This window comes from Nyctereutes procyonoides, unplaced genomic scaffold (genome assembly GCF_905146905.1).
Source record: "Nyctereutes procyonoides isolate TBG_1078 unplaced genomic scaffold, NYPRO_anot_genome, whole genome shotgun sequence".
In the NCBI taxonomy this organism is placed as follows: domain Eukaryota; kingdom Metazoa; phylum Chordata; class Mammalia; order Carnivora; family Canidae; genus Nyctereutes; species Nyctereutes procyonoides.
The window spans coordinates 6,400,362-6,425,920 of record NW_026575151.1 but is presented as its reverse complement, the minus strand read 5'-3'; the positions used below and the strand labels follow the sequence as shown (position 1 = coordinate 6,425,920).

The window sequence follows — 25,559 nt, the reverse complement described above, 5'->3', positions numbered from 1 at the left end:
AACTCAAGATCTTTGCTAACCAATACATTTATATAATTAATATTTAGTAAAGTTTCTGATGCAACAATAGACTGACTGTCTCTTCATTGCCTGATCCCCTCCATGGAGTTATTATCATTCACTCTGATCCCAACTCTCAACCCTCCATTCTTAAAAAAAAAACAACTTACTCATCAGTCTGCACGGACACACATTTTTAGCTTTCAATTCCATGACTGAGGCATAGTAGATTCATATACTTATTTCAAATAAGCAGCACATATCTCAAGAATTATGAATAAATGTCAAAAGTCTAACCTGGAAAATATTCACATCCAAGGCTCTTACTGGGCCAGTATGCTTGTCATTTTGGGCAATTATAACTTCCTTGTCTCCAGCTATAATTTTAGAAGGATCATAAAGAATAATATTCCCATTTTCACCACCTGCAATCAGAACTCCAGAGACATTTCCTTTGGGATCCATCTTATAAGGCCCCCAAATCAACTTGTGGTACCTTTAAAAGAAAATGAGTAAATAACTGCCTTTTAAAGTCAAATATAGAAAAGAATTTGAAATTATATACTTAATTCCATATGTTTTCATAAATAATCTAAAGACATTGCTTCTCCTCTATTCCTGGTAACTGAGCATGACTTGGTGAAATGGCATTTTAGTTTTTATTTATATCCTTATGTGCATGTTCGATTTTATAATCCTAAAGAGTAAAACTTTTTGGTAGAGATAATGTAGTGTAAAATATACTTGATTTGTGTGTCAAAAGACATGGGCTTAACAATGGTTTTACCATTTAGAAACTGTGAGATGCTGCACAGGTTACTGAATCTTCCTAAGCTGCTTTTGGTTCATCTGTAAAACAGAGCTCTAATCAACACTTCCCTTGATATTTTGACTACAGAAGTACTCACTGACAAGTGGGCTGTTAAGTAGTGGAGGTGTTAAAGGAATTATATGAAATTTTCTAAGAAAAGTAACGTATTCCGACAGTGGGAAAGGGACATCAAAATTATGTCTATTAAGACGAGTGCCTCTCACTGGTGGAGAATAAAAGATTATGGTTTGGCTAGCAGATGCAAAATGAAGATGGCATGACAGAAAGGGTGGTGAGTAGGAAAACATAGACAAAAGGTATTTGAAGTTCCCATACTGAAGACTGAAGGAAAACTGAAGACAAAAGGTATTTGAACTCCCATCTGAAGTTCTTCAGAGCCCTCCCACAGTGGGAGGGCTCGGCTCTGAAGAAAATCCCATGAGATTCCATGATTTGAGCTGTGAGCTATTAGTTAAGGTACAATTTCTTCACCAAAAATTGACAAGGTAGTGAGACAATAAGGTATATTTTACTACTCAAATGAAAGTGTCCTTTTTCTGCATTACAATAGGATGCTAAGTACTTGGAAAAGTGACCCAAATACCTAAATCATGTCAACAAAAATTTCTGTGAAATATATTTTTAAATATAGATAAGTACAATGAAAAAAAAACCTATCAGAGATAATTACCATTAACGCCTTAGTATTCATCCAAACTAACTCACGTCACTGATGTTATTCTTTGCAGTTTCTAATAATAACATATTTATAGACAAACTAGGCACATAATCACAACCATAAATAATGTGAGTTTAAAATTCATCAATCTCATACCTGTGAGAAGAAGAGAAAGTAGCACAAGATTTCATATCCAAGGATGGATCAGAAAGGTCTAATTCAAATATCTCAAGGGAAGCACTGGTACTAAATGTTGCATCCAATTGCTGAGCAGATGTTCCTACGAAAACGCAGTTATGGTAACTATAGTGCAAAAATAAAAGACTCAGAGAAAACCATACAAAACAAGTTAAATGCATCTTTTCCAATGATCTCACTCATGAATGCTGCATTAGTGACTAAAATCTCGGGATGCATGCCATGGAACAGATACTTAAAGTACTATACGAATGAAATTCTGACACAAGCCTTGGAGATTATGTAAGAGTGGATAGTGCAGATAACTTTTTAAACCCGTAGATATTTAAAAAGCTCCCTGTAAAAACAGTCTCTCAATTAACTATATCTGCTAGTATATCGTCACAAATGATATAACTTTCTTTTTATATAAAAATGCTAGCATCAAAACTGTTTTTCATTCAAATTGATACTAACTTACTTGTTATCTATTTTGCTTAATATTGGAGGAATAAAGATGAAACATAATTCTTATGAAGTAGGGAAGACACTATACATGTAATACATTGTTCATCATGCTACGATGAACAAGGTGCTATAAGGGAACACACAGGAAGGTCACTGAACTCAGCTGAAAGGGAGAATGAAGGTATCTTATTAGGGAAGGAGAGGCTTTCTAGAAGAGATGAAGCTTGAAATGAGTTTTAAAGGACAGGTATAAATAAGCCAAATGTGGAAAAGAAGAAATTAAGTGACTCATACTATCTTCTCTGTTGAATTTACCTGTAGCTAGGTAAATGGGATGATTCTGGGCGGGGCTCCAGGCCTGCATGGCTGTACGGTCTACTTCCTTTAACTTCATCCTGCTAAAGAGAATATTTTACATAGAAACATGCTGAACGTGTAACACAGAACATCAACATTTTTTACATAGACATATACTGAACCAACAACTACATCATGAGAATGTACAAATGCCAGTAAATCAAACTGGTTCAGGTATCACTTGTTGGGAACATTCAATATTAGAAAGAAGAAAAACTTGTTAAATTACTTTGAGACAAATATAGGGCTTTTTTAATTGTTTACAAATTATAGTCCTTCAAGTGAAAAATCAGTCTGAAAAAAAGACTTAAGAGTAAGACAAAGCACACAATAAACAAGGTATATATTCCTGGAACAGGATTACTAAGTGATTAAGAGCTGTTTTATTTTATTTTTTTTAAGAGCTGTTTTAAAAATTAATTTTAAAGTCTAATTACTGAAAAGAATATAGTAAACCTACAGATTTTTTTTTTAAAGATTTTATTTTTTCATCAGAGACACAGAGAAAGGCAGAGACATGGGCAGAGGGAGGAGCAGGCTCTCCATGGGAAGGAGCCTGATGCAGGACCCTGGGAACTAAAGGCAGACAAGATACTCAACCACTGAGCCACCCAGGCATCCTATAAACCTATAGATTTTAAAGATAAATTTGGCAGAAATTTAAAAACCTGGTCACTCCAAGCTACAATTCCACATACCACTAGTTTACATATTCTGTTAAAGTTACCTTGGTAGAAAAATTCAGGAAGTACTGTGCTGTAACTTAAAAAAAAAATTGTCATTGTACATAAATACATTCACACAGCACAGTATTCCACTGTAAAATGTACCATAATTTACTTACTTAGTTCACTACTGATGAACATCTGAGTTGTTTTTAATCTTTTGCTATTTTTACAAACAATGCTGAAATAAATAGCCATATGTACATGTTAATTCATTCATGGGCCAGGATAGCTATAAATTTCCAGAAGTAAAACTGCTGGGTTAGAGATAAATGCAATTTTTAATTTTGATGGCTATTGCCAAGTTGCCCTCCACAATAACTGTACCTTTTCACATTCCCCCACAGCCTTACCAGAGTAACCACCTTTAGATTTTTATCAAATGATAGGTGAAAACTACTCTGAGTAGTTACAATTTGCATTTCTCATGCCATAAATAAGGTTGAGCTTCTTTTTTATAGGGTTATGGGTCATCCACATTTCCTTCTCTGTCACCTTTTTGGTCTATTCTTGTCTATTTTACTTGTCTATTTTTCTATTGGATTGTCAGACTTTATTTTTATTATTATTATTTTTTACGTTTCACATCTTTGTTGTTGTTGTTAGTAAAGTGATATTAGTTTATTAAGCAAAGTTGCAGAGAAAGCTCTCAGAAGTGAGAGGAGTCCTTACAGAGTTGCCCTCCTTTCACAACATTTTGATTTTTAAAAAATAGATTTTATTGGGGCACTTGGGTAGCTCAGTTGGTCAAACATCTGCCTTCAGTTCTAGTCATGATCCTAAGGTCCTGGGATCAAGTCCTACATCAGGCTCCCTGCTCAGCGGGGAGTCTGCTTCTCCCTCTCCCTCTAACCCTCCCACTTGCTCATGCTCTCACTCCCTCACTCTAACGAATAAATTTTTAAAATCTTAAAAAAAAAAATTCAGCAGAGCAGTTTCAAGTTCACAGAAAAAGAGTGAAAAGTATAGAGATCTCACATTCCTCCCTCTCTCTTCCCCCAATCCCCCTCCACTCGCCCCTACCCTAGTCTTTCCCACCATAAACTGTCCTGTACCACAGTGGTACATTTGTTACAATCCAACCTATATTGACACATCATTATCAAGCAAAGTCCATGGCTTGCTTTAGGGTTCACTCTTTGGGTATTCTATCAGTTTGGACAAATGAATAATGACACGTATCCACTCACCTGTATCCACCAATCCACAGTTAAAGTATCACTCAGAAGCTTTCCTGCCCTAAAAATTCTATGTTCTCCCTCTTTATACCTCTCTTCCTCCCTCATGACAACCACTGATCTCTTTACTCTATCCAGAGTTTTTTTTTTCCCTTTTCCAGAATGTTATTTATTTATATAGTATGTAGCCTTTTCAGAATGGCTTTTTTTTTTAATTTTAAAGATTTTATTTATTCATTCATGAGAGACACACAGAGAGTGAGAGGCAGAGACACAGGCAGAGGGAGAAGCAGGCCCCATGCAGGGAGCCTGATGCGGGACTCAATACCAGGACTCCAGGATCACACCTTGGGCTGAAGGTGGTGCTACACCGCTGAGCCACCCAGGGATCCCCATTTTTTTTTTTTTTTTTAAGATTTTAGATTGGCTTCTTTACTTAGCAACAGGTATTTAAAATTCCTCCCTGTCTATTTGCAACTTGATAGCTCATTTCTTTTTAGCACTGAAAAATATTCCATTGTATGGATGTAGCATGCTTTAACAGTCAAATTTATCACTTTTTAAGAAATGGTTTCTGAATTTTGAGTAGGTAGAAAGGCCTTTTGCATGCCAAGGTTATGAAGAAATTCACCCATATTTTTCTTCTAAGCAAGTTCATCAGTGGCCTTTTCTTTTCATTTAAATTTTGACCCAGAACCTGGAATACATCCCGGTATACAATATATGCTCATAGTTTATTTTTCTTGTTACAATGAAACCACTTATTGAAAAGTCTATCTTTTTCCTACAATTTTAAGATATGACTTTTATCATGTACTATGTTCCTATATTTAGGTTTATTTCTGGAATTACTCTTTATGTTTATATTCCTATAGGTAAGGATCTACATTCCTGTATATATTTAGGTTTATTTCTGGATTCCCGTTCCTTACGTCCATTTATTTACATGTTAGACATTCCACTGTTTTTTATTTATTTAAGCAATCTCTATACCAAATGTGGGGCTCGAACTCATAACCCTGAGATCATTCCAATTTTAGTATATGTGGTGCCAAAGTGAGTACAACCTTGAGATCAGGAGTGCATGCTTTACTAATTAAGCCAGCTAAGTGCTGCAAGCATTCCATTGTTTTAAATACTTAGACTTTACAGGAGTAGGATTCTCATAACCTCTAACCATTGCTTATCTCCCACACCATTTTCCTTACTGTCACTGTTTATTTTATTACATAAACTTTAGAACAGTTTGTGCCTAATTCCAGAAAAAAAGAGAACATTAATATTTTTATTGAATCTGCATCAAATTAATATATTAATTTATGGAGAAACTGACACAATGTTGAATCTTTCCACTGAGAACATGTTGTCAATTGGGACACCTGAGTAGTTCCTTGGTTAAGTGTCTGTCTCTGCTCAGGTCATGATCCCAGGGGTCCTGGGATTGAGTCCAGATTCCTTGCTCAGCAGGGAGCCTGCTTCTTTGTCTGTCTGCCACTCCCCCTGCTTGTGCGTTCTCTCTCTCTGACAAATAAAGAAAATCTTAAAAAACAACATGTCTTTTAAGTTTTTTTTTAATCTTTCAGTATTACTTTAAATTTTTTGATATACTGGGTTTGTTTATTCCTAGTATTTTATCTTTCGGTTTATAAATGTGACTCACCCCCATCCCACAACCATTATATAGACTGTCTTCCTGGTATTGTTTTACAAAGGCTAATAGCATTTGTACTACCCTATCAAGCAGTAGTGATAACAATTGAGATTTCTTGTCTTTTTTCTCTTCTTTAGTGGAAAGCCTACTATATCACCATGGGACATGACTTTAGGTTTTATTTTTTTTAAAAGATTTATTTATTTATTTATGATGGGGGGGGGCAGAGACACAGGAGGAGGGAGAAGCAGGCTCCATGCTGGGAGCCCAAGCGGGACTCAATCCCAGGACCCCAGGATCACGCCCTGGGCCAAAGGCAGGGGCTAAACCGCTGAGCCACCCAGGGATCCCCTGACTTTAGGTTTTAAAATACACATACAGGACAGCCCCGGGGGGCGCAGTGGTTTAGCGCCGCCTGCAGCCCCGGGTGTGATCCTGGAGACCCCGGGGATCGAGTCCCACGGAAATCAGCCATCAATTACTGTTTTATTGAATGCTATTTATAAAGACTGGGTTTTGAATTCTGTCAAATGCTTTTTCATGAGGTAATCAGAATGACCACAGATTCTTCTTGGGTCTATCAATAAGACAAATTATACTAATAGATTTTCTAATATAGACTATCTCTTTCTACCCTGAATAATAAACTTCTCATGATGTATTATTCTACTAATGTGCTGCTAGATCCATTTGTTTAACAGAGTTTTGCTTCTGGCATTGTAAAACTGCGTCTATACTTTTCTTCCTTGCAACTGTCATCAGGTTTTGATATCAATATTACTCACTTCAAAAAAATGTAGTTTTCCATCTTTCTCTATGCTCTGAAACAGTTTCAACAGCAGCACTGAAATTACTGTTTTTTTTTTTTTCAAATATTTAGCAGAATTCTCTCATGAAACATCTGGGGTTGATGGTTTTTGGGGAGGAGCTACTCTTCTGCTAATTTTCTCTATTTCTTCTATAGAAATTGATCTATTTGAATTTTCTTTATTCAGGGTCATTTCTTGTAAATCTTATTTTCCTATGATAATCCCTTAATTTTTTTTACAGATTTTCTCATTTTTAAAGACTTGAACACACTCATGATTTTTAAATTTTTGCTATTTATGATTATTTATCCTTACTACATATATTTGTGCTTTGTTTCCCCCTACTGTCTTCTTTAACAAATGATTAGCTTGGCTAGCAATTTGTCTATTTTCAAACAGCCAATTCATTACTTCTTTCTGTTTTCTAATTCACTAATTTCTTTTATTTTTATTAATTCCTTTCATCTTTTCATTTACTTAGATCTTCCTCTAACTTTTTGAGTTAAATGCTTAACCCACTCATTTTTATTATTCATTCTTCACTAATATAAATATATTTTTAAAAGATTTTATTTATTTATTCATGGAAGACACGGAGAGAGAGAGGCAGAGACACAGGCAGAGAGAGAAGCAGGCTCCATGCAAGGAACGTGACGTGGGCCTTGATCCCAGGTCTCCAGGATCACATCCTGGGCTGAAGGCAGCACTAAACTGCTGAGCCACCAGGGCTGCCCACTAATATAAATATTTAAAGCTTTGAGTTTCCTCTGAGCACTGCTGTAGCTAGATTCCATATATTTCTAGTATTCTCATCACTAAGGTCATTTATATTCTACAATTTCCACATGTGTTCTCCATTGATCCAACAGTTGTTTGAATTTAATATGCAAGTAAAGGGATCTTCTTTCTACTCTTGTGATTTTATACTATTTCTCCTTTTAAAATTTATTGAAAAAAGTTTATTGAAGTTTCCTTTGGGGCCTATAGAGAAGTTTCTGTAAATGTTTCATGAGATCTAAAAAGAAGGAATACACTGTTTTCAGGGTCAAGTTCAATATATATTAAATCTACCCTATTGACTTAATTGTTTAGGTCATCTACAGTCTTACTGTGTTTCTTTTGATTTGTTCTTGACCAAGAATACTGAGTTAAAAGTCACTTACTACTAATGCATTTTTGCTTATTTTTCTTGGTACCTCCTGAAAGTTACTTTTATTTAATACATAGTTATATGGTTGGCAGATATTCATAATGTTAAATATTCACTGCCAAATACACATTTTAGCTTTGTAGTCTTTCTTCTTCATCTTAAGTAATCCCGTGGGCCTGAATTCCACTTTGTCTCATATTAAAACCAATATCTAGCTTACTTTTGATGTGCCTTTATGTATATATATTTTTTCCCTTTTCAACTTTTTTTTAAGGTTTTATTTATTTATTCATGAAGACACACACACAGAGAGAGAGAGAAAGAAAGAGAGAGAGAGACAGGCAGAGGGAGAAGCAGGTTCCATGCAGGGAGCCCGACGTGGCACTCGATCCTGGGTCTCCAGGCCCTGGGCTGAAGGTGGCACTAAACTGCTGAGCCACCCGGGCTGCCCGCCTCTTCAACTTTTGAACTACTTTTTTGCTGGCTGCCTTAGAGACAGCAACAAATTTTTAAAAATTTAAAAAATCAGATTTTTCTTGGTGATCCAATTTGAAAAATTTTTAATAGATTAGCTAATAAGGCCATATAAAATTTTGATATAATATTTTCTCCTAATTTGACAGATGTGGTTGCTCTTCGTTCTGTATTATTTTGCTATGTTTAGTTTTATAATTAAAAAAAATACTTTCCCTGTTGTTCCTATTTGTGTATTTATAATTATTCTGATAATTAGGATTAATTGTATTTTTGTTCTAATATGTATTTCTGGTTCTATCTTTTTAGTTTAAAATGTTATTTAGTACCATTAATCCTCTATTTCTTTACACAGTAATTACTATGAAGCACTAATGATATTAGTTTACATAATCTTACTGTCCTTCTTGTACTACAGTTATAGTCAACAGTATTATCTTTCTCAGTGTTTACCTTTGTACTGTTGAATATCTTTATACTTCTACCAATTGATTTGTCAGCTTTAAACATTGTCCTTTGACTCCCAGCCATTACAGATGAGGCAATCCATAAACTTATTCTACCTCCAATTTTTTCCCTACTTTCCACTTTTTATTTTTTTAAAGTTTTATAACCAATTCCTACATGATCAGATATTTAACATATACATTTTATTCTTTCTTCTTTATTCCTACTTTTGTTTTAGTTTCAGGTCTGTAGTTAAATATATTTAAAGCTCTCCAACATTTCTTTTGCCAGCTTTCTTACTCATCTCTAGAGGATGAAGGTCATGTTCCAATAGCTTCCTTAAGAAAGCCTTAAGTCTATGTATATCTGATGTGTTTAAGTCTAATATGCCCTATGCTTTACATGTTCCAATTGTTTATACTTGAGATAATAAAAATGAAGGCACAGAAAGATTAAATAATTTGTACATGCTAGCGAGGGGCAGAGCCAAGATTTGTTTTGTTTTTATTTTCATTTTTTTAAAGATTTATTTATTCATAAGAGATACAGAGAGAGAGAAAGGCAGAGACACAGGCAGAGGGAGAAGCAGGTTACACGCAGGGAGCCCGACATGGGACTCGATTCCAGGTCTCCAGGATCACACCCTGGGCTGAAGGCGGCACCAAACCGCTGAGCCACCAGGGCTGCCCCTGTTTTGTTTTCAAAGATTTTATTTATTTATTCATGAGAGACAGAGAGAGAGAAAGAGAGAGAGAGAAAGAGAGAGAGGCAGAGACACAGGCAGAGGAGCAGGCTCCATGCAGGGAACCGGACATGGGACTTGATTCCGGGACTCCAGGATCACGCCCTGGGCTGAAGGCAGGCACTAAACCACTGAGCCACCTGGGCTGCCCCCAGAGCCAAGATTTGAACTCAGAAGTTTACTTTCAGAGTCTAATCTCTTGTTACCCCAACAAATTCAGGTATTTTAATCATAGAACACATACTAACATTTAGAAGAAATAATAACAAAGCAACTAGGATCCATGGGGACACTAAGAGAAGAAGAAATGGGGGCACCTGGGTGGTTCTTTCAGTTATGTATCTGCCTTGGGCTCAGGTCATGATTGGGATGGAGGCCCATCCCACATCTATTTGGCTCCCATTCAGCCAAAAGTCTGCTTCTCCCTTTCCCTCTGCTCCTCCTCTCTGCTCATGTGCTCTCTCTCTTGCTCTCTCTCAAATAAATAATGAAATCTTTAAAAAGAAGAAATGTATTTTAGAAACTGTGCTAGGTTAGGCAAAAGTGGATTAAGGAGGTTCGATCATGTGGTTAAAAGTAATAGGCCTCTGGAGTCAATGCTGGATCTGAATATTGGTTCTGCTACTTATTATGATACACTAGACACACTGTTTAACCTCCATAAGCCCCATTTGTAAAATGAAGATAAGAGTCACTACCTCATGGGATGTTCTGAGGTTTAAATCAGATAATGTATTTTATATAGGGCCAAACTCAGTGTCCAGCACATAGGTTAACATGGGCTTTAATATGCTATTTTTGAAATTATTACAAGCATGAGATTAATCAAGAAAACTACCATCTAGTTTCCTAAGGCTGTTCTGAAAAAAGAGGGAAAATCTCAATTTTCTAAGAAGCGAAAAAGCCTATAAATGAAATGCTCTCTTTTCTCAGCCAACTGTTTTTATTAAGAAGTTCAAGTTCCAGCTACTTTCAGAGAAGTACCCTAATGATCCAATCCACAATGATCTAAATTATCTCTTAACTGTTTGGACCACTTTAAATATTTTATAATAAAGTGTCTTATTCTAATTTAACAAAACTTTATAACATTCTATTAGTACATACTGTTACATATTTTTCCATTGCCTTTTTATAACCACCTGTTTTGTTTTTTTTTTAAATTTTTATTTATTTATGATAGTTACACACACACACACACAGAGAGAGAGAGAGAGAGAGAGAGACAGAGACAGAGACAGAGACACAGGCAGAGGGATAAGCAGGCTCCAAGCACCGGGAGCCCGACGTGGGATTCGATCCCGGGTCTCCAGGATCGCACCCTGGGCCAAAGGCAGGCGCCAAACCACTGCGCCACCCAGGGATCCCCATAACCACCTGTTTTATGTCATCGTCTCATTAACTTGACAAATAATGTCCTTTTTTTTTTTTAAGATTATTTATTCATGAGAGAGAGAGAGAGAGGCAGAAACACAGGCAGGAAGAGAGGGAAGCAGACTCCTTGCAGGGAGCCTGATGTGGAACTGAGGATCACGCCCTGAGCCAAAGGCAGACGCTCAACCACTGAGCCACCCAGGCGTCCCTAATGTCTTTTTTTTTCAATTAAATATTAGAACTTTTACCCTTTGTGGAATCAAAATTGCCTAGCTCACAGTAAGGTACAGAAAAAGTTTTGCTTGTTTTATTTTGAATGTTTATATTTAGGGAAATATAAAAAGACTGATGAGCTAGAAAGATCACTTTCAGGTAAAACATTTAATTTTTTTAATTCTTAAGTGTTTAAAGGAAAAATAATTTTAATCACTTTAAGTTTTCTTATTTAAAAAATAGGGTAAAGTATCATTAAAGGAAAAAGAGGTTTTAAAAAATGCTTTAGAAAAAAAATGCTTTAGAATAATTTCTAAAAGTGAAAACAAAATATCTATATATATTTTTTAAAAACCCAACTGAACAGAACTATACTATATCTAAGAGCAAAGGTACATTAAAGGTTACCTAATTCATGAACACTTAGTTAATGTGTAACATTTACTGAAAGAGAGACAAATTCACAAGTACATAAAATGGTTAAGTGGGAATACAAAACATTTATAAAAGTCTTATTTCTTGTCCTTAGCACTCAATGTTCCACTAAATGCAGTTGCACTTATTAAGTTGTACTGAACACAAGACTTCAATACCAACTGTTGTTGTTGTTGTTTAAAATCACTACAATAATGGCCTGGAGCTATGTTAAGTGGTCTGAATTAAAGAGTACTGTAATTTTATCCATTGCAATTATTCTCAAAACACTAAGAATACTATGGAAATACCGCCTGTGTATTCTCTTAGAAATGATCATTTAGTTGTAACTAATTTTCTTGAAAATCTGAAGGTTTAGATTAAACCATGTGTACTCCCCAAGTATGACATGCTTCAAAAGCCTTGTGCAATTTTTTTCAATATCATATATGATTAGAATTTACACTATGCAGACTTATTTAAGACTATTTTATTTTACACAGAACAAAATCATTATGATAACACAAAAAGAAAACTGCTAGGACAGTGGCTTGTTCACGTGTCATCTACAAGACAATATTTATAGCACAGCAATCTAGGATATGGAGTCTGGAGCCATACCCTCAGTTTAAATCCCAGCTCCACCTTGTCCTAGCTCTGACATGCTCTAAAAGGCATGTATCTTTACCTATGTGTGTCTTGGCTACCCACTTGGTTAAATAAGTATAACAAAAGTCTGCATAAGAAGAGTTGCTGTGGGACGCCTGGGTGGCTCAGTGGCTGAGTGGCTGTCTGCCTTCCACTCAGGGCATGATCCCAGAGTCATGGGATCAAGTCCCACATAGGGCTCCTTGCTGGGAGCCTGTTTCTCCCTCTGCCTGTGTGTCTCTGCCTCTCTCTGACATGAATAAATAAATAAAATCTTAAAAAAAAAAAAAAGAGTTGTGAGAATTAAATGAGGCATTACGCAGAGGGCTTAGAACAGTAGCTGGCACATAGTAAATACATGCTTGTAAATATCAGCTATGGCAAAAGTCACAATTTAAAATTTTAGTTTATCACAATGAATCTCCAAGAATACCTCTACTGAAGGGGCACCTGGGTGGCTCAGTCGGTTAGAGTGTCCAACTCTTGGTTTTGGTTCAGGTCTTGATCTCTTGAGATCAAGCCCCACATAGGGCTCAATGCTGAGTGGGGAGTTGGCTTGGGATTCTCTCTCTCCCTCTGCCCCTCCTCCACTGCTTGCTCTGTGTTCTTTCTCTCTCAAATAAATAAATAAATCTTTTTTTAAAAAAAGAATACATCTATTGAAGAAAACTTATTTGCCAGTCTAGAACTTATTTTTTCACCCAAGTTTCTCCCCACAACATGCATGTAGTTAAATGCATGCAATTAAGTGGAAGCTTTTTTCTTTCTGCTCACTTTTTAACTGCTAATTCTGTAAAGCAGTACTAAAACCTAACAGTTCTATTGTCTGAAAAATACCAAACTTACACTGCTACATATAGAGATGACTCATAACTCAGAAAGTAAAAAGTGGAAGAGTTAATAGAATTGCAAACTCTGACTCTCAAAAAATCCCTAGCTGGCACTGCATTTGGTAAAAATCCATCTTGTGTGGGCAAGTATCTTATCATGGATGGGCACATTTGTTCTAGAGTATTTATTTACTGTCATTGATGTTCTAGGCTCATCTCACTCAACCAAAATCAAATCAAAGAACTAACTGCGTTGAACTAAATGCTGGTGTATTTATCTAGAATCTAATAAGTAAAACTTTTTGACCTGGAATTAACCTAAGAATGACAACATTTCTAAAAACACTGTAGAAATCAATTTTAATAATATCACCTGACAAGAATTAATTTGGGATCTGTAAACCTCATGAAATTATATAGAGAATTCTGTGTGTGTGTGTGCATTTTTCTAGGAAGGTGATCCAATGCTTTCATCACATCCTAAAAAGGGAGTGGAATTCCAAAAAGTTAAGAATCACTGCTCTTTCTAATTTCTTTCTACTCTTATGTTATTATTATATTATAAGTTATATATTATTGTTTCAAAAAGAACCTGCTTATATAAAATTAAGCAGTCTAATTCTAAATTCATTCCAATCTCACATTTCCCAAATAACTTTGGACATGTATAACATAAATTCACAACTACAAAAAACACTTCAAGTTACCCAAAAATTCTTAGTCTACAAACCTTTCCCAGAGCTGTTTAAGAAACAGTAAGAAACAAAGAGCACAGAGGAACCACTAGAAACCTGTGAGTAAACTTTAGCCAATCCCAGAACAATCAGTATGTACAGAAAACAAGGGTCGGTATGAGAAGATCGAGGCTCTAATTATCTACTGAACAGTTACAAGTGGCGACAGTCAAATTTCAGCATTCTGTAGTTAGAAAAGGCAGTTTTGGAGAGAGTTTTTATATTAGCACAGATCATCACTGCAGTTTCAGAAAGACCTACATAAAATTAGTTGCTTGATAAAGTTCATAATGCCCACAAGCCCATGCCATATTTTTATTCGTTTTACACCTGCCCTGTAATTCAATCTCTCATTACAATAATTTATTAGCAAAAACATACAACACTTGATGAGATTTCCTCCGAGGTACAGGCTTAGATTGGCGACTATCCTTAAAATAATGCAAACCCGGTTCAATGACAGGAGCCTTCCGGTGAAAACCTATGAACCCTTAAACCTGGCAACAGTTCAAATACAAACAAAAAAATCATAAACTAAAGTCAACCAAAGTGATCCCGAGGTTCGCCTCCTTCCCCCTCCCTCGGGGCCCGCACCTCTTTGTGCACAAGGGTGTGGGGGCCTTCTAACCTCAGACCCCAGTTACCCGCCCGGCACGACCCCCCGTCGCAAGCCTCAGGGGAGCTCCTGCTCAGCAGGGGAAACGTTGGCGGATGTGGATCGGCGCGGTCCCCGCAGCAGCCGTGACGCCTGGCTTGTCCCGACGGGCCCGAAACCAAGACCAGGGGCGCGCCGCCACCACAGAGCGGGCCTCAGGCTGGCGGGGCCCCGCGGCGGCCGATGCCGCGCACCCAGCTTTCGCCGGTGCTCTACCTCACGGCCCGAGGGCCGGCGAAGAAGACGGGGGGGGGGAGGCGGACACACCTGGCGGGGACCCTCGGCGACCGGTTCCTGTGTTAGCGCGACGTCCGACGGACTCTCCCAGCATTCGCCGCCGCCCCTCCTCCCGCCCCAGGGCCACCTCCACGTTCCGCTTCAACGTGGCAGCCGCAGCCCCTCCCAGCCGGCCGGGCGCCGCTTCCGGGAGCGACGCCTCGCCCGGCCCACTCAGGCGCGCCGCCTGCCACGGCACTTCCGGGAGCGGCGCAGGCGGCGCCCGGGCCTGGGTGCGCGCCGAAGGCCGGCGGCGGGCCGGCTCGCTGCTGGGGCTGGAGACCTGCTCTGAGGGACGGCGTGCACGGCCAGGGTGCGGTGACCCGGGGTACGCGAGAAAGAAAAGTCTGGCCGGGTGTAGCGGTCTGCTGTAGGGTTCTGCCCGGGCCCGCAGAACGCCACGTAGCGTTAGTCCTGTGAGACGTCGGCGGCCCGGCGACACTGCCAGCACCGGACAGATCGCGTGAAAATCGGGCTGCAGGGCCCTAACTGCAGTAACTAATTTGTGATGTGATTCGCTTTTTAAGATTGCATAGTTGGTCCTACAGTATTACTGCTTTTTGAGAACTTCTATTTATTTATTTATTTATTTATTTATTTATTTATTTATTTATTTATTTATTTATTTATTTATTTATTTATGATAGTCACAGAGAGAGAAAGAGAAAGGCAGAGACACAGGCAGAGGGAGAAGCAGGCTCCATGCACCGGGAGCCCGACGTGGGACTCGATCCCGGGTCTCCAGGATCGCGCCCTGGGCCAAAGGCAGGCGCCAAACCGCTGCGCCACCCAGGGATCCCGAGAACTTCTTTAAAACCAAAGGGCTCGTCAGTCTGTCGTGGACCTATTTGTTACTCCAGAGGCGTAGCCCGGTCAGCTCGTGTGGCACGGTTTGAGACCTACCAAGGTTTGCCCTTACGTCACTGGCACTCCACTGGCTCTGCCAGACCCTGGCATCTAATTAATCTATTGCTTGGATGTTCTTAGTTTAGGAATTGTTTTGCAGCGAAGAAAGGAAAACCAGAGGAAAAGCACTTGGTAAACGATCAGAACTTGGATTGAACCCAGGTCTTCCTGCTAGAGCAATTCTCTTCCCATTACGCCCATCAACCAGCGGTCTCTTTCCTCAAGCTTTCTCTAAAGCGCCTTCACTTCTAAGTACTAGAGAGAATGTTTGCACTCCCACTACATTTTTTTGAACACCTTTTAATGTCTTATACTTGTTCAATTTGAAAAGCCAAGTTTATTTCTCTAGGACAGAAATAGACTAAACATCACTTAGGCTACAGTAGCTAATTTCTCCTGTTCTACAAAGCCATTTTTATTTAACTGCAAGTTTGCCTAGATATACCAATAAAAGTCTTTTAAAAGTGGGCTCATGGGCAGCCCCAGTGGCACAGTGGTTTAGCGCTGCCTTTGGCCCAGGGCCTGATCCTGGAGACTTGGGATTGAGTCCCATGTCGGGCTCCCTACATGGAGCCCACTTCTCCCTCTGCCTCTGTCTCTGCCTCTCTCTCTGTGTGTCTCTATGAATAAAGTCTTTATAAAAAATAAAAGTGGTCTCATTATTTGTCAATACTGAATTCCCTACTGCCCCAACCTCCAGAGACCCCCTACTACCCAAAAGCATACATTGGTATGGAGAAAGTTTTCATTTGAAAAACTTCACCAAAACTCAATGATTCAAGCAGTAGTTATATTCTTTGGTATCATTTAATGTACATGTTGCTATTAGAGAAGTCAAACTACAAACCTCCCTGCTCCCCATCCCCATTTGTAGGCTCTGTGAGTTTAAGAATGGTATTTCATGAAATGTTTCATGACTGGAACACAGCCACTTTCAGTGATTTATGTATTGTCAATGGCTGTTTTCCTGCTACATGGGCAAAGTTGACTAGTTGCTACAGAGACCATAATAGTCTGCAAAGCCTAAAGTATTTCCTTGTATGGCCTTTTAAAAGAAGTTTGCCAACTCCTATTAGGATTTTACTTACGATCCTTTAATACTCAAAATCAAATACGAGACCATACTATAAATTTCAAAGCCTTGACATAGTAGCATACAAAGGCAGTGTGAAAAATGTCCATTGTAACTGGGGATCATAAAGGTAAAGTGTATTTGTGTCTAGACTTAATCTGTTCATAACTGGTTAGAGTTCCTAGCTTGGTGTAAATGCAGGGAGCTCTTACTTGGACTATGCAAACTGACACTTAAAAGCAATGTTAATGGGATTAACAATGATCGTTCTGTAAACTTGAAAGTTATTAAAACATTAAAAACTCTCTTGATGTTGGTTATACACATAAAAAATATTTAAAACAGGGACACCTGGAGTGGCTCAGTGGTTGAGTGTCTCCCTTTGGCTCAGGGCATGATCCTGGGATCCAGGGATCCAGTCCCACATGGGGCTCCCTGAGGGAGCCTGCTTCTCCCTCTCCCTAGGTCTCTCTCTCTCTCATGAATAAATAAAATCTTTAAAAAATAAAAATTAAAACATTTAAAACAAACATTGAAAATTCTAGCATTTTATTTATCAAAGTCTCAAGAGTAGTTTTAATATTGCTTGCCTTCTCATATAACTTACAATATGGAGCAAGCATCTTTTCTACACCTTGGCAAACTGTCATACTCCTTTCAAATGAGTTTGGATTTGCCTCTAAAATTTATGCATTCAATGTCATCAAATAGGAGTGTTCCTCTAATGTGGTTTTCACCTGCCATCACTTCCTCTGAAACATAATGATCCTTTACAACACACAACTGCTTTCGTCATTTATAACAATGTTCGCCTTCACTAAATTCTTCTGGCTGTATATGTAGAACTACTTCTTGATTGGCAGCAGTGTCAACATTCCCATGGTCATCTGTATCTTCTAGAACTCCAATTGCATTCCAGCCAAACCTTGTGAAGTTTTTACATAGTAGTCTTGCACTACTGTGCAAAGCAAAGACTACTTGTGATTCTTGGAATATGGGTGCAAATTTCACAGATGCTTCTCTGAGCTTGCAGCTTCACCAGATAGCAGAACATTAATTCATGCTGACTTTGTAAACAATGAAACCAGCCTTTATTATAAGGCAATAAGATGTTCTTTTTCAGTCTCCTTGTAATTACCATTTTCCTTCAGTGCAGCAACTAACCTCAACACTTTGGCCTGAATACTAGCCAAACTGACTGGGATTTATTTTTACAGTCCTCAATCCAAAGGAGAAGTAAACATTCCATTTCAACCATACATGCATTTCTGTTCCTAGTGTAATTTAAACTAAAAAATGTTAAAGCATTTTACCTAAAAGTTCTTGCTTCATCGAACTTTAAAAAGATGGTTCATTTTATAGCTTCATGTAAGCCCAGGTCTTATCTTGTCTTCACTATGCTGTCACCATTTTTAAATCTTCTAATGACATCCAATTTCATTTCTGGTGTTAAAACTTTTTCTTTGCTGCCCAGTCATCTTTGTTGACCAATTCTGTCACATGGGTTTATCACTGGGAAACAAGTAGGCAACATAACTACATGCTTTACTCTGTGTGTGAACTATTAGATGTTCAGTGATCAATCACCAAGAGACTTTGAAAGAAGCGATATAAGTGTTTACTGACCATCTTTTATATGCATAATTTTTTGTGGAATAAAGAGTTATCTGCAAAACTTATGCAACAATCTGGTTACTATCGCGGTAACTGAAATTTCAATCATGTTGTAGAGGGATTGGTGTTATTTAACTCAACTGTGAAAACTGATCTTCAAGTAACTGGAAACAGTGCAAAGTAAGGACTACCTGTATTTAAAAAGAAAAACTTGTATTAGTTCACAGAACAGCCAACTTTTAATCCAATCTAACTACTAACCAAAGCTAGCCATAGATAAAAAACAAAAACTGAATTACTCATTGGAGCTGGAAAAATGTTTGAAGACAATGTAATACAAAATTCTTCATATTAGGATTTGCAGACAGTCCAAAGATATCCTTTTCAGAGTTTAGGCCCCCTTTCCTCATTTCAATAATCTTGAGTTCTGCAAAAGAGTAAAGTCCTGGACAAATCTACTGTTGTCCAGATTATAAAACTTTACAATTCTCACAAGGCACAAGGCTGTATGTGTATATAACTTATTCCATACGAGCCAGTACTATGTTTACTTCTGTGTAACAGTAGCATCCATCCTATTAATTTTTTAGTTTTGTTTTTGAATGCACTTATTTGTAAATCTTTTCATTAAGGCCTATAAACGAAGTTTTTATCACTTTTATGTTGGTAGAAATTTATGAAATAATGAATTTAAATCAACATTGAGTAGTCGTAAAAATTTTTCTATTTAATATTCCTCAAATTTGTAACACCCCAAGACAACAGGCCTAATTAGTGACAGATTAATGTGGTATTAGATTTGAGATTCCCAGCTTTTGACTACCTACGTACGTATCTACTATTCTTGAATAAAGCTTAAGTTATAGGATGGACGTTCACTGACATATTAAAGAGTCATTTATAGAACATCCAAAAGTTAAGCAAACTTAAACCCTGGAATATATGATATCTAGTTTCATATATTCTAATAGCCCCTATCTATTTCAGGGGCTGAATTACATCATTATTTTTGAGAAAAGATGACCATCAAGGTTACAAGTCCTGACCCCAGCTACCAATTGCCTACCCTGAATCAAATCTATTGATTTAGAAAATTATATCATCTTTGAAAGCTGAAAGCATAAGGAAAAAAAAATTGAGTACGATATTCACATTATGCTCAAATATCAACTGTTTGCTAAGATCTGATTTTCTGTTCATCAAATTAACCTCTTACCTTTCTATAAAAAGGGTCACTGTTTATCAGATCTGACACGTGATGTTAAGAAAACCACCCTTCAATTTCATTTCTAAAAGGAAAAACATTAATAAGTCAACATACAAAAACTACATCTTATCTATGCTTTTTTTCTCCCACTATGATTTTCTTTTTCCATTATGTCCTCATCCACATACATTAATCACAACAAATCATGATGTGAACAGCAGTGGAAAAAGTTTAATCATTGGACATTTGTATTTTTTTTTTTCCTATCTTCAACTTAAGCTGTAATCATAAGGTTTTCATGGTTTAGCCCTTTCTATAGAACACATAATAAATGCACATTTCTTTAAATTTTAATAATCATAAATTCCCCAATTTTACTGTGATTGGGAAAAAACTCATACCAAAGATAATTTCAAGTGCATTATCTATCTACTTTGTATAAGATTACCTTAAACTAATTTAGAAATGTCTTCTCAACGTTAAGTTTGACATGGAGGGACGCCTGGATGGCTCAGTGGTTGAGTGCCTTCGGCTCAGGGCATGATCCTGGGATACAGGATCAAGTCCTGCATCAGGCTACCTGCGAGGAGCCTGCTTCTCCCTCTGCCTATGTCTCTCCGCCTCTCTGGTCTCTCTCATGAATACATAAATAAAATCTTAAAAAAAAAAAAAAAAAGTTTGACATGGAAAGGGTAATCATAACTTAAATACATTCCAAAACTGAGTATATCTTGTTTTATACGTAATGCTTGTTATTAGTCAAGGTTTCTAATAATCAGAAGCAATTAAGCTTTAAAGGAAAAGGGGCACAGCTGTCACTCCTAAGAAATAACTTTTAAGCAGGGATAAAGGGAAAAGGCAGCTCAAAAAATTACAAATCTCAGGCACTAATTAGAATCCTGCCAATTAGGGGCATTTTGATTGCTTAGCAAAGTCTATATTTTATTTATTAAGAGAGACAGAAGACCATGGGGGGAGGGGATCAACAGAAAGAAAAAGTATGGGGTACCTGCCTGGATGGCTCAGTGGGTCAAGTATTTGACTCGTCTTAGTTCAGGCATTGATCTCAGGGTCGTGAGTTCAGGCTCTGTGTTTGTCTCCACACTGGGTGTGAAGTCTACTTATAAAAAAAGAAAGAAAAAGACTACTCACCATATTGGATAAATATCAAGCTTTCGAGGAAAAGGACAAATTGCTTTAAAGCTGCTACTGCATATTTATACCTTTATTCCATCCTATGTTAAATATTTCTGCGCCTTTAAGTAATTGGACTACATTCCTTGAAAAACTGGAAACAGAATTTTTATTTTATTTTTTAAAAGATTTTATTAATTTATTCATGAGAGACACAGAGAGAGGCTGAGACACAGGCAGAGGGAGAAGCAGGCCCCATGCAGGGAGCCCGACGTGGGACTCCCGGTCTCCAGGATCACGCCCCAGGCTGAAGGCAGTGCTAAACCTCTGAGCCACCGGGGCTGCCCAGAAACAGAAATTTCAACCATTCCAAGTCAGTCTGCACCCTAAGCAAAATTCTCAATTTTTATCTATAATCTGCTTCCAGCTTCTCTAACCACTTCCACCTAGGAGTAATTGGGAGAGAGGAAATGGGTACAAGAAAAAATATATATAATCAAGGTAGAGTATTCTCTAGCTATAAAATGAGCTTTCTTACATACTCCCTAGAAAATTTCCAAAGGAATGTAGCATCACTTATGGAATCTATATATGCACAGGCACGCAAATATACACCTTAGAAAAAAGAGCATTTACTTGGATACATACACTCCTAATTATCTGACCAGAGGGTCAAATATTAAACTCTTGATTCAATAAATTGAAGTGGTTAAAAAAAAAGTGTAGTAGTCAATCCACAATCAAAAAGTAAAATGCAAGGATGCCTGGCTGACTCTTCATTTTCACTCGGATCATAATCTCAGAAACCTGGGACTGAATGAGCTCTGAGTTGGGCTCCCTGCTCAGTGCAGAGTCTGCCCCTGCTTTGCTCTTGCAAAATAAATAATAAATCTTGGGCAGCCCCGGTGGCCCAGCGGTTTAGCGCCGCCTTCAGTCTGGGGTGTGATTCTGGAGATCTGGGATTGAGTCCCGTGTCGGGATCCCTGCATGGAGCCTGCTTCTTCCTCTGCCTGTGTGTCTCTGGCTCTCTCTCTCTCTCTCTCTCTCTCTCTCTGTCATGAATAAATAAATAAATAAAATCTTTTAAAAAATAAAATAAATAAAAAATAAATCTTAAAAAATAAAGTAAAATGTACAACTTACGAATTAGCTAAAAAGATCTTTAACTTTTTAAATTTTTTTTTATTTTTTAAAGATTTTATTTTATTTATTCATGAGAGACATAGAGCGAGAGCGAAAGGCAGAGACACAGGCAGAGGTGAAGCAGGCTCCATGCAGGGAACCCAATGTGGGACTCGATCCCGGGTCTCCAGGATCACGCCCTGGGCTGCAGGCGGCGCTAAACCGCTGCACCACTAGGGCTGCCCAAGATCTTTAATTTTGAGGAAAGGATTAGATTCAGAACAGTTTTTTTACAGCTGGTCACCAATAATTTCAAAACCACATGGCTTTCTGAACTGAAAAAGGATGAAAAAGTAAGAATGTAAGTCAATTACTAGAAATACATCTTAACATGTGACGGCAACAAGGGTTCCAGTAGAACTAGCTAAGAATCTGACAGAAGGGTAAGTGTTCACCAGTCCTAGAAAGCAAAAAGTCTATTTGCTTTTGAGGTGCCTGGGTAGCTCAGTTGCTTAAGTGTCTGCCGTCAGCTCAGGTCATGATCTCAGGGTCCTGAGATGGAGCCATGAGTCAGGCTCCCTGCTCAGCAGGGAGTTTGCTTCTCCCTCAGTGTCCCCCACCATGCTCTTTCTCAAATTAAAAAAAAAAAAAAAGTTTACTTACTTTCATAGGGTTGTTTTGAGAAGTAAACATTGTTTATAAAAACTATACTGTATATAAAATGCTTAATACAATGCTTGATCCGTAATGGTTTAATAACCATTAGCTGTTACTTTTCCTCCCAAGCTACTGAATTAATGAGATTCCCTAACAGGAAGTAGATTTCACCAAAGCCTTCATAAATCTTTAGCTGGACAATACTCCATTTCTAAGTCACTACTATTGTTCCAAGATTCTTAATACATTTAAAATAGAAAGATATACTACCTCCCCTGTATATTTGGAGTAATTATCTTCCAAGGCTGAGGAATCTTTTCCCAACATCTCCAAGAATGTAATTCCTGAAAAGAGATATTTTCTTTTAAATTAGGTTGCACAATTGCCAATGCCTTCTTTAACACAGCTTACATATCCTCATTTATATATTCAATAATCACAACGGTTCATTATGTGAACAGCAGTGAAAAGGTTTAATCACTGGATATGAAGTTATTGGAGGAAGCAAAGATAATCAAATGATCAAATTGAGAACCTCAAAGTCACCCAGTAAAACAGTAAAAATGAGCAACAAAAATGTAAAAGTTATAAACAAATATAAAGATACATAAATACAACTAAAAAAAAATGCACTTATGAAGGATTGCATGTTTCCTTATCCAGAAGTATACTAAGAATACCTAGGGCGGTGACCCCTTGTGGCTCCCATAAAGTTTTTCATTTAATCAGTCTACACCATTAAAGTAAATCTGTTTTGCAGCAGAGCAATTTTCAGTAACTTGCTTGTAATTAATAATTACAAGAATGCCTTCAGAATAATGTGAGAGCCACAGTTTCATCTTTCCTAGATAGCCACAGTATCTGGAATCCAATTAAGCAGAAAAGACCTCTATTCCTCCTAACAGTGATACCGAATTAGCAACAGGGGTACTTTCAACTCTAACATAAGAAAATGAAAAATGATGGGATGCCTGGGTGGCTCAGTGGTTGGGTGCCTGCCTTTGGCCCAGGGCGTGATCCTGGAGTCCTGGGATCAAGTCCCACATCGGGCTCCCTGAATGGAGCCTGCTTCTCTCTCTGCCTGTGTCTCTGCCTCTCTCTCTGTGTGTCTCTCATGAATGAATAAAAAAAAAAAAAAAAATCTAAAAAAAGACAAAGAAAAATGAGAGCCTGCACCTGGGACTCCCTCCCTAGCTGCACCCACCCACCCTCAACAGGTTATACCATTTAGCAGCTCATTAGCTCAGAGCTCCACTTCGTTATCTATAACGTCTAGCATCCACCAACCCTGTTCTAATGTAATACACCTTACAGCAGTCTCCACTGAAGTTAACATTTAAAGGGGTCGGAGGAAGGCGTAGGAGTTCTTCCCCAGGTACTTGTCACTATTTTAGAGATTATCAAACTGCATAGATTTTGAATAGTCAATGCTAACTTTTTTCTTCCTACAAGCACTGCTTTTTTCAGATGCACAATTTTTCTAAATATAAATTATCTTTCAGGAACACATATGACATTAGAGTAGAAACATGTTATCTATTGGTGTGCCACAGACTGAAAAGACAAATTCACCTTAAACACTGTCTCTACACTCTACACTGTCTACATCCTCTAGCAGGTTCCTTACAAACCCTAAGTCCTTAAAAATCAGGCAACACCACAATGAAGTACCACCTCACACTCTCAGGAACATGAAGAAAAGGGAACCCTCATCCACTGCTAGTGAGAATGTAAAATGGTCCAGCCACTTTGGAAAAAGTATGTCATTTCCTCAAGAGTTTAAACATAATTAAGTATATGATCCAGCAATCTACCCTGAGGTATATACTCAAAAGAAATGAAAACATATGTCCGCACACAAACTTGTGCATTAATGTTCATGGCATAAACATTCCCCCAGAATGGAAACAACCCAAATGTTCCATTGATGAATGGATAAATAAAATCTTGGCAGTATATCCATACAGTGGAACATCTTTTCGCAATTAAAAAATGAAGTGCGAAGAAAAAAATGAAGTACGGATCAATTTTCCGTCAAATTCAGTACTATCCTTAGGCCATGTGACTTCCAGAAAACTACATACACAAAAGCTGTTAATTTCGTTCAAACAAGATAGGAGCATATTATAATGGAAAAGTAGATGTGAATAAGTAATACCTTTGGCTGGAATTTGGATAAAGGAACAAAAAGGGAAAAAAAAGAAGCAATGTCTTGGAAATGTTGCAATCGTTCTTGCCTGTTGGGAGAAGGAAATGAAAAAGTTGAACGAAAAGTACAGGACTCCGACAAAGTGGAAGAGAAAGCAGCCACTTCATAAGTTAAGCATCTCTTGAAAGACACGAAATAGAAACTACGCCCTACGTTGGCCCCAATTTGTCTCTTCCACGAAAATCGGTATCTCATGCCGTAAATACACACAAGACATCGTTCTATGGCCCTGTCACTCCTTGAAGTTATCCGTGATGCCCCACACCCCAACCAAAATCATTCATGGTCTCTCCCCTCCTGCTCCCCCCAGTGCTGCCGCCAACAGCCCCAAGGACCTTACCTTACTTCCTTCTTAATTCCCCCGCATGGTGACAAATTCCCGCCCTTGTAGAAGAGGGTTCGTTGAACTAAACGTCGACGTAGCCTATTCTCTCATTCAAGCTCCTCCGGGGTGACTTATCTCAGGCCAACGATACCAACAGCTCCTCTGTTATCTCCCCACATCGGGGAACTACCAAATAAAATGCAAGGAGTTGATAGGCCTCTCAGAAGATAATTTGTTTTGAGGCCCAATTTTGTCTTCAATATTCCTACGGCACCGCGTCTATTATCCCTCTCGGTCCCAACTCTTCCTCCAGCCATATCTTCGTCACTTTCAGAATTCGCACCGGAGACCTAAGCGCGTGCCCCTGGATCCGCCTCAACTTCGCTGCTGCCTCTTCGCTTTGCATTCTCAAGTTCGGCCTCACGAGAATCCCGATGGCATCGGATGCAACCAGACGGGGTTGAAACAGGAGGAAAACGAGCCCATCAACGACTAAACCCC

General features: G+C 38.1%; 1 protein-coding gene and 1 long non-coding RNA gene across 22 annotated transcripts in view; both read right to left on the bottom strand.

Moving 5' to 3' along the window:
* The window catches only part of SEC31A (SEC31 homolog A, COPII coat complex component), a 75,278-nt gene extending 60,331 nt beyond the window's left edge, over positions 1 to 14,947 (bottom strand). For 15 of the 16 annotated variants that reach the window (XM_055312938.1, XM_055312940.1, XM_055312941.1 and 12 more), the window contains exons 1-4: positions 14,804 to 14,947; positions 2,451 to 2,533; positions 1,647 to 1,770; positions 298 to 496 (exon numbers count right to left, since the gene is read on the bottom strand). In XM_055312938.1, coding sequence (XP_055168913.1) covers positions 298 to 496; positions 1,647 to 1,770; positions 2,451 to 2,529 — 402 coding nt within the window. In that variant the 5' untranslated portion in view covers positions 2,530 to 2,533; positions 14,804 to 14,947. The remainder of the gene's footprint in view (positions 1 to 297; positions 497 to 1,646; positions 1,771 to 2,450; positions 2,534 to 14,803) is intronic. The other variant, XM_055312939.1, reaches the window with a different exon arrangement.
* Positions 14,948 to 17,322: 2,375 nt separating this feature from the next.
* LOC129501836 (uncharacterized) lies at positions 17,323 to 25,209 on the bottom strand. 6 transcript variants are annotated; one of them, XR_008662824.1, is made up of 6 exons: positions 25,074 to 25,200; positions 24,683 to 24,761; positions 22,795 to 22,868; positions 20,621 to 20,728; positions 20,060 to 20,267; positions 17,323 to 19,693 (listed from the first exon to the last, which is right to left on the bottom strand). It is a non-coding gene; the product is annotated as an uncharacterized LOC129501836 (long non-coding RNA). The 6 variants fall into 6 exon arrangements; XR_008662826.1 differs by lacking the exon at positions 20,060 to 20,267 and having other exon boundaries at positions 17,323 to 18,595; positions 18,704 to 19,693; XR_008662825.1 differs by lacking the exon at positions 20,060 to 20,267 and having other exon boundaries at positions 20,621 to 20,731.
* Positions 25,210 to 25,559: the final 350 nt, after the last annotated feature.